Genomic DNA, 13420 nt, shown 5'->3' with positions numbered 1-13420 from the left:
CAGAGAAGATAGTGTGTAAACATACCTGGTAGCAAGGGCTAATATTCTTTTTATATTGACTATTTCCTGTTGGAAAATCAGCTACTAGATATATAGAAACATTTAAAATAGAAAGATCAATCTATTTGGAAGCTAACTTCTTATTTCTTCCACAGTCCCTGGGGAATTGCAATAAGACTGGGTGATTCACTTTTGCACGAAAGTGAAGAAAACAAAAGAAGCAAAAGCCACTTTTGAAATTAATTAATTTGGTAGTAATCCTGATGTTAAGATGTTCAGCCACGTTGTACTTTAAGAAGTTAAAACCCACCCTTCTCCTAGAAAAATGAAATATCCTGGGAAATATTGAAAAGGCAGAATATTATATTTCCCTGGATCAGAAATGAAGAAACATGTTTTTAGGCAGAAAGCAGACTCACTCTTAATAGCCCCCACCTTTGTCAATGCACCATTAAAAAGCCTGAGTCTATTCTACATAACAAAGATCTCCTCCCTTCAGCTCCAGGGTGATGGGATTAAGGTATGATAGTATTAGCTCTTTACCCATCTCACCACAGGGCACCTGGGAAGAAGCAATGCTCAACCAAACCTGGACTCAAAACACAGCCTAGAGAGTTGCCCCTGCATGGCCCCATGGGAGTCTGACAACCAATCAGAATACAAGATCAAGATCAAAGGCCAGAGAGGGTATAAAACCAGGAACTTTCAGCATCTCAGTCTCTTTTTTCTTCTTCAGCCAACATCTGGACACATGTGATCCCCCTTTTCTGTTCAGGAGCTCAAGCCATGTGGTCCTGTCCACCGTTAAACTATCTTTCCAAGCAGCCTCCATGTTTCCAGTGTCTTTTTCTCCACTTGGAACTGAACCCAGAAGGACATTTCTTCCAACAGTACTTTTACCAGCCAAGGAATCCACTCATTAGTTCCCGCATTCCATCTTTACAGTGTTTTGTTTCACCATTCCACTGTTTCCAATGCTCTGCTATTTATGTAGGCTTGGGGCTACTTTTTCTCCACTTCTATGCCATCACCAGCTCTACAGGTTTAGGACCCTATCAGCATTTCAAGGTATGAATGGGGTATAAGGAGAGAGAAGGAGAGAGCATTTGACTGGGGCTAGTTCTCCTGAGTTGGTTTGGCCTCCATACTGCAGTTTTTCTCAACCCTGGGAACTTTAACACATGTGGACGTCAACACCAAGATTTCCCAAATCCATACATCTTAAACTCCCCAAAGTTGAAAGAACTGCCATATTGAAATAAGATCTCGATCTTTTTTGATCAAAAGAATGGCATATTCAGTTAGGCTTGTTTCCATGTAAATATTGTCTGTTTATTAAGGTAAAAGTTCCCTTCACACATACACTATATTGCCAAAAGTATTTGCTCACCTGCCTTTACTCGCATATAAACTTACTGTAAGTGACATCCCATTCCTAATCCACAGGGTTCAACATGACGTCGGTCCACCCCAGGGGTGGGTTTCTGCCAGTTCTAACCTCTTCTATAGAAGAGGCTCCACAAATCTACAGTGCCGTTTAGAACTGGTTCCAGCTCCCCCCACCCTCTGTCCGCACATCATCAAGATGAAGAGTGAGAGGAGGAATTCTGGGAGTTGAAGTTCACAAGTCTTAAAGCTGTCAAGTTTGAACACCCCTGGGGTTTGTTTTTCTAAAGGGTTAGGGATGCAAGGGTCTTGTAACTTGAGAGCTTTAAGACTTGCACACTTCAAATGCCAGAGTTTCTGAGCCAACATTTTGGTTGCTAAGCAAGAGCGTTGTTAAGTGAGTTTCACCACAGTTTACAAGTTGGCCATGCCCACCCAGTCACATGGCTGGCAAGCCACTCCTACCCAGTCACATGGTTGGCAAGCCACTCCCACCCAGTCACATGGCTGGCAAGCCACTCCCACCCAGTCACATGGCTGGCAAGCCACTCCCACCCAGTCACATGGCTGGAAAGCCACTCCCACCTGGTCACATGGTCGGCAAGCCACTCCCACCCAGTCACATGGCTGGCAAGCCACTCCCACCTGGTCACATGGCCGGCAAGCCACTCCCACAAAGCAGGCCACACCTACAGAATAGGTTCTAAAAATTTTTGAAACCCACCACTGGTCCACCCTTTGCAGCTATAACAGCTTCAACTCTTCTGGAAAGGCTATCCACAAGGTTTAGGAGTGTGTTTATGGGAATTTTTGACCATTCTTCCAGGAGCGCATTTGTGAGGTCACAGACTGATGTTGGACGAGAAGGCCTGGCTCTCAGTCTCCACTCTAATTCATCCCAAAGGTGGTTTATCGGGTTGAGGTCAGGACTTTGTGCAGACCAGTCAAGTTCCTCCACACCAGACTCGGTAATCCATGTCTTTATGGACCTTGCTTTGTGCACTGGTGTACAGTCATGTTGGAAGAGGAAGGGGCCAGCTCCAAACTGTTCCCACAAAGTTGGGAGCATGGAATTGTCCAAAATGTCTTGGTATGCTGAAGCATTCAGAGTTCCTTTCACTGGAACTAAGGGGCCAATCCCAGCTCCTGAAAAACAACACCACACCATAATCCTCCCTCCACCAAACGTTACACTTGGCACAATGCAGTCAGACAAGTACTGTTCTCCTGGCAACCGCCGAACCGAGACTCGTCCATCAGATTGCCAGATGGAAAAGTGTGAACGCGTCTCCATTACTCTAGAGTTCAATGGCGGCATGCTTTACACCACTATATCCGACGCTTTGCATTGCACTTGGTGATGTATGGCTTGGATGCAGCTGCTTGGCCATGGAAACCCATTCCATGAAGATCTCTGTGCACTGTTCTTGAGCTACTGAAGGCCACATGCCGTTTGGAGGTCTGTAGCGATTGACTCTGCAGAAAGTTGGCAACCTGTTCGCACTATACGCCTCAGCATCCACTGATGCTGCTCCGGTTGTTTACGTGGCCTACGTGGCTGAGTTGCTGTCGTTCCCAAACACTTCCACATTCTTATAATACAGCTGACAGTTGACTGTGGAATATTTAGGAGCGAGGAAATTTCACGACTGGATTTGTTGCACAGGTGGCATCCTATCACAGTTCCACGCTGGAATTCACTGAGCTCCCGAGAGCGACCCATTCTTTCACAAATGTTTATAACAACAGTCTGCATGCCTAGGTACTTGATTTTATACACCTGTGGCCATGGAAGTGATTGAAACACCTGATTCTGATTATTTGGATGGGTGAGCGAATACTTTTGGCAATATAGTGTATGTGTTAGTCATTCCCGACTCTAGGGGGTGGTTCTCATGTCCGTTTCTAAGCTGAAGAGCCAGCGCTGTCTGATGACAATTCCATGGTCATGTGGCCGGCATGACTAAATGCCAAAGGCGCACAGAACACTGTTACCTTCCCACCAAAGGTGGTTCCTATTTTTTCTACTCTCATTTTTACATGCTTTCGAACTGCTAGCTTGACAGGAGCTGGGACACCGTTATGTGGCACTAGGGATTCGAACTGCTGAACTGCCGACCTTTCTGATCGGCAAGCTCACCGTCTTAGCCACTGAGCCACTGTGTCCCATGTCTGTTTATCACTTATCAGTAATTTTATTCTTGCTTCTGAGTAAGAAATGTTATGGATCATACAGGGGTATTTCAAAGTTGATTTTCTGAATGAAAATGGTTTAATTAAAAAAAATTGTAGGGAAAAAAATTAAAGACAAGGAAAAGTTCAAAAAATAATTTCAGAAGAATGAGCCAGAACTGCCATGTTCAAATGCTACTTACCTGAGCACACAGAACAGGTTGATGTTGGCATTATATACGGAGAAGTCCATAAAAACAGCACGGGTTCCACGATCCAGCCATAGGTTTTCTTTCAAGACTTGTAGAGTTTCTGCACTTTCCTCCCGGGTTATTTTGAGGTCTACATAATAGCCTCCTCCACTGTAACTTGTTAATCTGCCCCAGTGGGAAGAGCCATCGAGTTCTTGCTCTGTGTAATATTGCCACCTGTGCCACAAAAGTTTTTATGGAGGAAAAAAAGAGAGTGAGAATTGGTGAAAGGAAAATGCACAATGTCTTGAATTGGCTCAGCTTGAGCTGCATCCTTCATCCATGATTTCCTGTCCAAGAACAAAAGTATTGTTCAACTGTCTCCTGGATATAGAGATGATATGATTATAGCCTCAAACCTTCACAGCTTCAACTTCAAACTGTCTAGCGTGGACTTCATCACATTCCTAAGAGGTCGTAAAGGGGGTGTGCATAACCGCACTAGTGTGCCTACTGTCCAGGGGTGGGTTGCTAATCCCGTTCCAACCGGTTCGGTTGCAACGGGGCCGGCGGCGTCCTTGTGCACGCGCGCAGTTCACGCATGCATCTTAGCGCCTGCGCGATGCTCCAGCTGCTCACAGAGACTCGCACAGGCGCTATATGTGCCATCCAGCTGCTCGCGGAGAATCGCGCAGGCGCTGTATGTGCCATGCGCCTGCGTGGAAGCGCAGAAGCCTTCAAAGACCGGTAAGGAACACGGGCGGTCGGGTGGGCCCTTCGCTGTTCCCGGAAGTTACTTACTTCCGGGTTCGCCGACCAACCGGTTCGCGGGGACCGCCGCGAACCGGTTGAAACCCACCCCTGCTACCGTCCCTGTCTTACTGTCCCCATTTATCTGTATTTACTTCCTTTGTTCATGTTTATGTTTATACCTATACCTGCTATCTTGTACATGTTTGACAAACAAATACATACATAAAGATATCATTTTTGAAGAAATTAACCAGTAATCTATCAGCAGCATTCCCGAAATACTATCTGAAGTACAAGGTTTAACTTTTCTCCCTTGACTATTTATTTTGATGACGTGAATTAGAGGTGGGTTACTCCTGGTTCGGCTGGGATTGGGCAAACCGGTAGTAGTGGCGGCGAGTAGTAGCAGCGGCCCACCAGCCCGGATGCTTCTGTGCATATACAGAAGTGTTGTGCATGCATGGGCGCGCTCACAGGAGCGCATCCAAACCGGTAGTAAAAATATTGGCAACCCACCACTGACGCGAATGCTATGAATATTAGGAGAGCTATGAAGAGGAAAGAGTTATGGGAAAAAGTCAGAATCTTGGATCTGGAATCCAACCCCCTTCTCAAGGCAGGAATCTAAATTCAGATCCTCTTGATTCATTGACAACCCTGCAAAGTAATCCAGACAAGAAATACATCCAGAAGCACTAGCTATTATTTTATTGTAAGGCTACCTTAACAATATTTTGCAAGTGTGAAAGTACATATTTCCACCTTGCCTTAACAATGCAAGAAATCAGGGAAGGTCCCTTCTGAGCCTCTTATCCCATCTGTTGGTGTGTATGAGAGTTCATGACTTGGCAGAAATATGATAACAAGGTAAGCCAACGAATAGACATGGCAAGTGGGTCAGCCAATGAGGGCTGTTTGGAAACTGAAACAGTATTTGCTGGAGACAGCTAGGAGCCTGAACTGAAACTGAAACTTCTCTCCTCTGTCTAGGTTTGCTTGTATTTGCTATCACGTTGGAGAAACCTGTTTGGGTATTGTATACTTATTTCATGTGTTATATTAAATAGAAAGAGAAGTTAATGAATCCTGCTGTGTGTGCTTTCTGGATGTGATTGCTGCTTCAAACTCTGACACCATCCACTATCCAGCTGTAGGCTGTACTCTGTCTTATCTGACCATCTCTTGGCAATATCTCTGCTCCCTATATCCCATGTCTTTCCCACTTACCGTTATATATTTTTCCCAGTGAGGATTTTTAACAACAGTCTCTTAAAGAAATACTTGATTGACAGTTTTGCAGATTGCATAGCATATATATATATATAAATATAACATGCTGTAGCCAGCATGTTATATTTGTGTCACCGGGATGAAAAGAAGAAAAGAGCAAGTGCTTTTTCTACATGCCCATGAGCTCTATGGTTTATTTTAAATTTTGTTTCAATGGTACGTAGACTAATTATTTTGAGTTTTTAAATGTTCTAATTAGCGGTGAGATTCAAAAAATTTTACTACTGGTTCTGAGGGCGTTGTTTTGTGGGTTTGGCATGGCTTGGTGGGCATGGCAGGGGAAGGATACTGAAAAATATCCATTCCCTCCCAAAATGGGACTTGGGAGGCAGAGAATAGGTGGGAGCAGGGCCAGTCAGAGGTGGTATTTACCGGTACTCCAAACTACTCAAAATTTCCGCTACTGATTCTCCAGAACTCGTCAGAACCTGCTGAATGCCACCTTTGGTTCTAATGAAATATTTTGAGCAGGGTTCTTTCTCGCAAGCTCAAAACAGAAAACATTTCTCACTTCTGACAGTCCTATTAATTTAATATTGCCTTACTTATAGTTATATTTAACAAAGGTTATTCATTCTGATGGATTTTATGTTTTCTGTAATTTTATGATTTTGTTATCGGTGTTTTGAAAGCTTCCAAGCTCATGATACATGATTTTAAAATAAATGAGGCAGCAAATTGAGATATTGTGCCTCTGAATCTATACAATAAATTGACTGCAATCTTATTTTCTGAAATTGATGTGTACTTCAAAGCTGTCATTTATGAAATTCAAAAAGGTTATCCTCTACTTACGCTGTCCCATTCAAAAGTCCAAAGGGTGATGTGTTCTCTTTCTCTTCACTGTATACATCATAACAACCAGCAATATCTTCTTTGAAATCATCATGCACCACGCATGAGTTGTTCTGGACCTTGAGTTGGCGTAGCCGTGGGACGCCAAGCAGTAAGTTTTCATAATAGATATAGGATTGTGCATTGTGGCCCAAAGATTTATTGTTATACCACTTAGTCCAATATAAACTATCCAGGAAAGGTCCTTGTGTATACTACGGAGATAAAGAACAAGAGGAATGTTATCTGAAACAGCCACATGGCACAGAATGACATTAATGTAATTCGCTTTTTGTGTATGTCAAAATGGAAGAAGTCGTATTAATGCAAGAATGAGCAATTGTGGCTAGTTCTTAGATATTTTTTTTTAAGCTAGCTGAAGTCGCTTCTAGGGGTTACAGGAGAGATTTATGGTGTTTTCAGTTTCAAAAGTTCAGTTCAAAAGTTCAGGAAATGGTCCTGACAACTTTGCTGTTTATGATCCAAGGAGCTTCTGAGATGGCCAAAAAGGTTTGCAATCTCCAATTACTGACTCAGTATGATTGAATTTCAATTGCATAGGAAGAGAGTTCTTATTTGTAAATTGGAATTGTTTAGTGCTCTTTCTTTGCATAATAGTATAAAGGAAGAAGTATATATGATCTTTGTCTGTCTGTCTGTCTCTCTCTCTCTCTCTCTATGGCTCTTTGTGTGTGTGTGTGTGTGTGTGTGTGTGTGTGTTCCAGCATAACTCTGGAACACCTAGATCAATTTCAACCAAACTTGGTACACAGATGACTTACTCTCCAGAAAAAAATACTGTGGGGGCAAGACACCCCTAACACTGCTCGTGTGTGTGTTAAGATGCAGCCTGTTGTGCCTAAAATGGCTTCTACTGGGTTTTTTATTGCCCACAGAGAGTGAGTTGGCCAGCCATATAAATTTTTATTAAATAAATAAATAACCAAGCCTCACATGGAGAAATGGGTGAACTGATTATAACTTAGTCCTAGAATGTGCAGATATCACAATAGGATGAACTGTGTCCATTTATTTTCATTGCAATTGCACATAAGCTATCTGGTAATGAAATGTGGTTTCCACATGTGTACAATTCATTTAGGCAGATTAAAGTCAGTTCAAAAGAATCCTAGAAGCTTTCAGTCCCTGAGCCATATTTAAAATGGCTACAAGTCAGCACCCAAAACTTCTTGGCACTCACTCGCCAAAAGTCAGCCATGCTTCCAATGGTCTGGAAGGAGACGCCACTGTCTGAAGGAGTCTGCAGAAAGAGTTCAGACATCACTTTGGTATAGTAATAGGCATTTGAACTCGTCATCCCATAGGTCACTAGAGGAATTTAAGAAAAGAAGGGGGGGAAAAACAGGAAATGTATCAGTAACATCGAAAATGTATTTTTAATTAAATGCCTTGAGATATGCAATGCTGATTAGGGATGATCTTGATTTTTACTGGATCTTATTCCATAAAAGCATTAGCTGGCACAGATGTGGCATGTGTGTTTAGGTGCACCAGATATAGCTACTCAACACTACTGCCATGTGAACTGCACTTACCCCCAGCAGGCTACTGTGTGAAAATCAAGGTGCTGGTTGCCATCTTTAAAGTTGCATGTGACATAGGGCCAGGTTATTTGTGAGATATTATTTCTCTGATAGCGTCTGCCCTTCAGATCTGTCAGAGTAGACATGATCCAAGTCCCATCGGTTGAAACAATGTCATCCAGTGAGTCCCATCGGTTGAAATAGTGTCATTCAGGGAGGAAGCATCCCTTCTCTGTCATGACACATGCCTTTTGTCTGAAATGGTATAGGGCAGTGATGGCGAACTTTTTCAGCACCGAGTGCCCAAATTGGAATGTGCATGCATGTCAGAGGTGGGTTGCTATCAGTAGTGGACATTGGGACTGGGTCATCAAACCAGTTGGCCACGCCCCCAAACCAGTTTGGCAGTCACCCATGCCATTGCCGGCATGTTTTTACTCATAATTATTAACAGGCAACTGCGCATGTGCAAGCAATGCGTGGCGGGTGCACATGTGACCGTGAAGTGAACCAATAGTAACTCTGGCAGCAACCCACCCTGGTGCATGTGCGTACATATGTGTATACTAGAAACCCGAAGACCAGCTGGCTAGTGTGCATGTGAGTGCCGGCCAGCTGATCTTCAGGTTTCCAGCATGCGCATGCATGCCAGCCAGCTGGTCTTCACACGCTCTGTAGCACCAGAAACCCAAAGACCAGCTGGCTGGCGCACATGCCAGGTTTTTTGGCTGGTTTGGGGGCCATTTTCAGGCTGTTTTTCGGGCAGTTTTCAGGCTATTGGGGGGGGCATTTTCTGGTGCTCTGGCGCCTGAGAACAGCAGCTGGCAATGGGATATGTGCCCACAGAGAGGGCTCTACGTGCCACCTCTGGCACCCATGTCATAGGTTTGCTATCACAGGTATAGGGTCTCCTGTTTAGGCGTTTGTGTGTGAGAGATTGGAGGACCGTCAGAATCCATTCAAATTCAGTTATTCTATTACTCTTTCTATGATTACATGTATCAGTGGTGGGATTCAGCCAGTTTGCATCACTTCAGGACAACCAGTTGTTAACTTTCTGAGGAGTTTGGTGAACTGGTTGTTGGGAGAAATCATTAGGGCAGAGGCACAATTATTAAATTATTTGAATCTACTGGTGGCTCACTCAGGGACTCACTGCGCACATGTGCGCACTTTGTGAGTGTGCATGCACACTACAAAAATGTTTTTGCGCATGCACAGAGGCAAAAAACAAGATGGTGGTGCCATAGAGAGAACCAATTTGGGGGCGTGGCAGATCAAGTTACTACCTACTTGGCCAAACCAGTCCAAATTGGTAGGAACCCACCTCTGATGCCCACCCCAGCCCCTAAGTCGAACACAACCCGGATGTGGCCCTCAATGAAATCGAGTTTGACACCACTGGACTAGAAGACTTTCAAGGTCCCTTCCAACCTCATTATTCTATGTTATATCCAGGTAGAACACCCTCACCCCAGCTATGAACAATCCAGAAAGTTGTGAGGATCTGGCTTTTTCCTCAGGCATGAGGCAGGATTTTGATAAAACTCTAACATAAATGTGAATGTGTTTGATGAGAATTTTAGTTTTCTGTGATTGCAAATTGAATTAAAAAAACTTTGTTCATTGCCCAGAATTCCATGGATAGATGTGCAGCTGTACAAATGTATTAAATTAATATATGAATAAATATTGAATTTATGAATGTAGAATTATACAAATTATATTATATTCCAAGCAGAGGTGGGTTCCCACCGGCTTGGACCCAGGCCTGCCACGCCCTTAAACCGGTTCTTATTTTTGCCTTCTGTTGCACAGAGCAATTTTTGTTGTACTGTGCATGCGCGCGGAGCGCACATCAATCGCGTCTGGGCGCGGGACGCCTCCCTGAGTGAACCAGCAGTAGCGGCAGCCGGAACCCACCCCTGATTCCAAGTGAAAGTCTTGGTTGTACCACCAATATATAAAATACAAATCTCACTTTGACTTCTTTTTTTTAAGGATATGTCCATGAAGAATATAACAATTGTTATATCTGGAACGAGCAAAACAAGGCAGGTTTTGAAACATTTTCTACAATCCCGGTGCCCTTCAGATGTATGAACATCTCCAGTAATTTCCAGCCTGGATAGACCTTGAGAAGTTCAATCACTAGAAGGCAGATCGGTTTGAAGAAATGTGATATGGACATTTGATGAACAAGTGAGTTCTCTGAATACTTTAACCACCTCTTAGGGTTGATCCATACATCTGTCAAAATTGTAATAGAATATTGATTCTCATCATTTGCCACATACATTTTTTTAAGAGATCCCATCATATTAAAAGCCTAAAGTAACTCCTAACAGAAAAATGATAAATTGAGAATATATTCTTGGCATATTTAGATCTGAAATAATTATGAAGAAAAGAAAGTAGTTTTACCATCCAAAAATATAGGAAAGAGGTTTGCAGTATTCAGAAACGTGGAAAGAAAAATATTTCCAGCTACTGACTGGAAATAATTGAGAAGTTGGCATTCTAGTCACCAGTCTTGGTATTCCAGACGTCAGGCATGCCAATACTTCAACTCAAAAACCACACATCTGCAACTATTATAGTGTCATAGTTAAGTGTTAAACATTAATTTAGGATTAATAATTTCACTTGGCAAATTTTAGCTACTCACAAAAGGATGTCTCTCCAGAAAAATTCTGGCTGATGGCACCTGAAGAGAAATTGTTAGGTTGAAGAAGACATTTAATAATGGCATGAATCAATAGGTGCACATATGTGCTAGTCTTCCTGACTCTAGAGGGCGGTGCTCATCTCTGTTTCAAAGCCGAAAAGCCAGGCTGTCTGAAGATATCCCCATGGTCTTGTGGTCATCATGACTAAACTCCCAAGGCGCACAGAACGCTGTTACCTTCCCACCAAAGGTGGACCCTAATTTTCTACTTGTATTTTTACATGTTTTCGAACTGCTAGGTTGGCAGAAGCTAGGACAAGTAATGGGAGCTCACTCCATTACGCGGCACTAGGGATTTGAACCGCCAAACTTTCTGATCGACAAGCTCAGCTTCTTAGCCACTGAGCCACCACGCCCACCCCCCATGAATCAATACTTCTTGATAAATAAAATGACAGTTCCCACATAGGAATCAAAGGCTTGAGTACAAGCCTTTGCTGTCTGCTCTTGATGGAATAGCTTGATGTAGGCTTTGGTGTTTTAAAAAGAAGCCAGCAGAAGATTGACTTTCAATTGTTTCTATGTAATCACTAGTTAGTAGGACTAATTTAGGAGATCCACGTATTAGCAATATGCCTCCTCTTGACTTCCATTAAAACATCCATTTTTGAATTTTACAGTTCTAAATCTACCATATTTTTCGGAGTATAAGACCCACCCTTTTCCCTCAAGAAAAGAGGCTGAAAATCTGGGTGTATCTTATACACTAAATACAGCATTTTTTGCCTCCTGAAACCCTGCCCCCTTCACCAAAATGGCTGTGCATTGCCTTTAGGAGGCTTGCAGAGTGCTCCTGGGGGCTGGGGAGGGCAGAAATGAGCGAAAAATGGGCCTTTTTGGCTCAATTTTGCTCCCTCCCGGAACACTCTGCAAACCTCCTAAAGGCTAATCATGCCCTTTAAAAAAAACTGGGGCCGTTTTTGGGAGGTCTGCAGAGTGCAAAACCTTTTTTAAAAAATTTGCCTCTTCAAAATCGTGGTGCGTCTTATACTCCGGTGCGCCTTTAACTCCAAAAAGTACGGTATGTGGTGTCTAATATGCCAGACTAATCTTATTGCATTCTTTGACAAAGTGACAAAATTAGTGGACCAGAGGAATGCCGTTGATATAGTTTACTTGGACTTCAGTAAGGCATTTGATAAGGTAGACCATAACCTACTACTAGATAAAGTAGAAGAATGTGGGTTGGACAGCATCACCACCAGATGGCTTCTTAACTAGCTGACAAACCGCACTCAACGGGTAGTCCTCAATGGAACTGCATCTACATGGAGGGAAGTATGTAGTGGAGTGCCCCAAGGCTCTGTTTTAGGCCCAGTACTCTTCAACATCTTCATCAATGATTTGGATGAGGGAATAAATGGGGAACTCATCAAATTTGCAGATGACACCAAGCTGGCAGGAATAGCCAACACTCCAGAAGACAGGCTTAAGACACAGAAGGATCTTGACAAACTTGAACATTGGGCACTATCTAATAAAATGAAATTCAATGGTGAAAAGAGTAAGGTTCTACATTTAGGCAAGAAAAATGAAATGCGCAGGTACAGTATAGGTGGTACCTTGCTCAATAGTAGTAACTGTGAGAGGGATCTTGGAGTCCTAGTGGACAACCATTTAAATATGAGCCAGCAGTGTTCAGCAGCTGCCAAAAAAGCCAACACATTTCTAGGATGCATAAACAGAGAGATATAGTCAAGATCACGTGAAGTGTTAATACCACTTTATAATGCCTTGGTAAGGCCACACTTGGAATATTGCATTCAGTTTTGGTTGCCATGATGTAGAAAAGATGTGGAGACTCTAGAAAGAGTGCAGAGAAGAGCAACAAAGATGATTAGGGGACTGGAGACTAAAACATACTGTATGAAGAATGGTTGCAAGAACTGGGTATGTCTAGTTTAATGAAAAGAAGGACTAGAGGAGACATGATAGCAGTGTTCCAATATCTCAGGGGTTGCCACAAAGAAGAGGGAGTCAAACTATTCTCCAAGCCACCTGAGGGTAGAACAAGAAGCAATGGGTGGAAACTAATCAAGGAGAGAAGCAACTTAGAACTGAGGAGAAATTTCCTGACAGAACAATTAATCAGTGGAACAGCTTGCCTCCAGAACTTGTGATTGCCCCAACATTGGAAGTCTTTAAGAAGATGTTGGATAGCCATTTGTATGGAATGGTATAGGGTTTCCTGCCTAGGCAGGGGGTTGGACTGGAAGACCTCCAAGGTCCCTTCCAACTCTGCTATTGTATTGTATTGTATTAATACTTTCTGAATCATCTTCTTTTTCATCATCATCCTTGGATCCATAGTGAAGGTATTCACCAAATATTTGAATTTTTTAAATTGATTGAACCTGAACACCACTGATTTATAAAAAACCATCTTGTTTGAACCTTCCTTTATTCTACAGGAATAAGTAGAATAAGTAACTCCATGAGTTCTAGACTGTTGATTAGAATCCAAAAATTTGAAAATACCAATAATAACCATGATAACAACAGCACATTTGGAGTTCTATCAC

General features: G+C 42.8%; 1 protein-coding gene across 1 annotated transcript in view; it reads right to left on the bottom strand.

The window, feature by feature from the left end:
• PKD2L1 (polycystin 2 like 1, transient receptor potential cation channel) overlaps window positions 1-13420 on the bottom strand; it is a 48049-nt gene that overhangs the window by 17775 nt on the left and 16854 nt on the right. The window contains exons 3-5 of the mRNA XM_032232233.1: window positions 7828-7955; window positions 6588-6841; window positions 3762-3986 (exon numbers count right to left, since the gene is read on the bottom strand). Coding sequence (XP_032088124.1) covers window positions 3762-3986; window positions 6588-6841; window positions 7828-7955 — 607 coding nt within the window. The remainder of the gene's footprint in view (window positions 1-3761; window positions 3987-6587; window positions 6842-7827; window positions 7956-13420) is intronic.

Source organism: Thamnophis elegans, chromosome 15 (assembly GCF_009769535.1).
Source record: "Thamnophis elegans isolate rThaEle1 chromosome 15, rThaEle1.pri, whole genome shotgun sequence".
Lineage (NCBI taxonomy): Eukaryota > Metazoa > Chordata > Lepidosauria > Squamata > Colubridae > Thamnophis > Thamnophis elegans.
The sequence above is the reverse complement of the archived record's forward strand: the minus strand, read 5'-3'. Positions and strand labels throughout refer to the sequence as shown.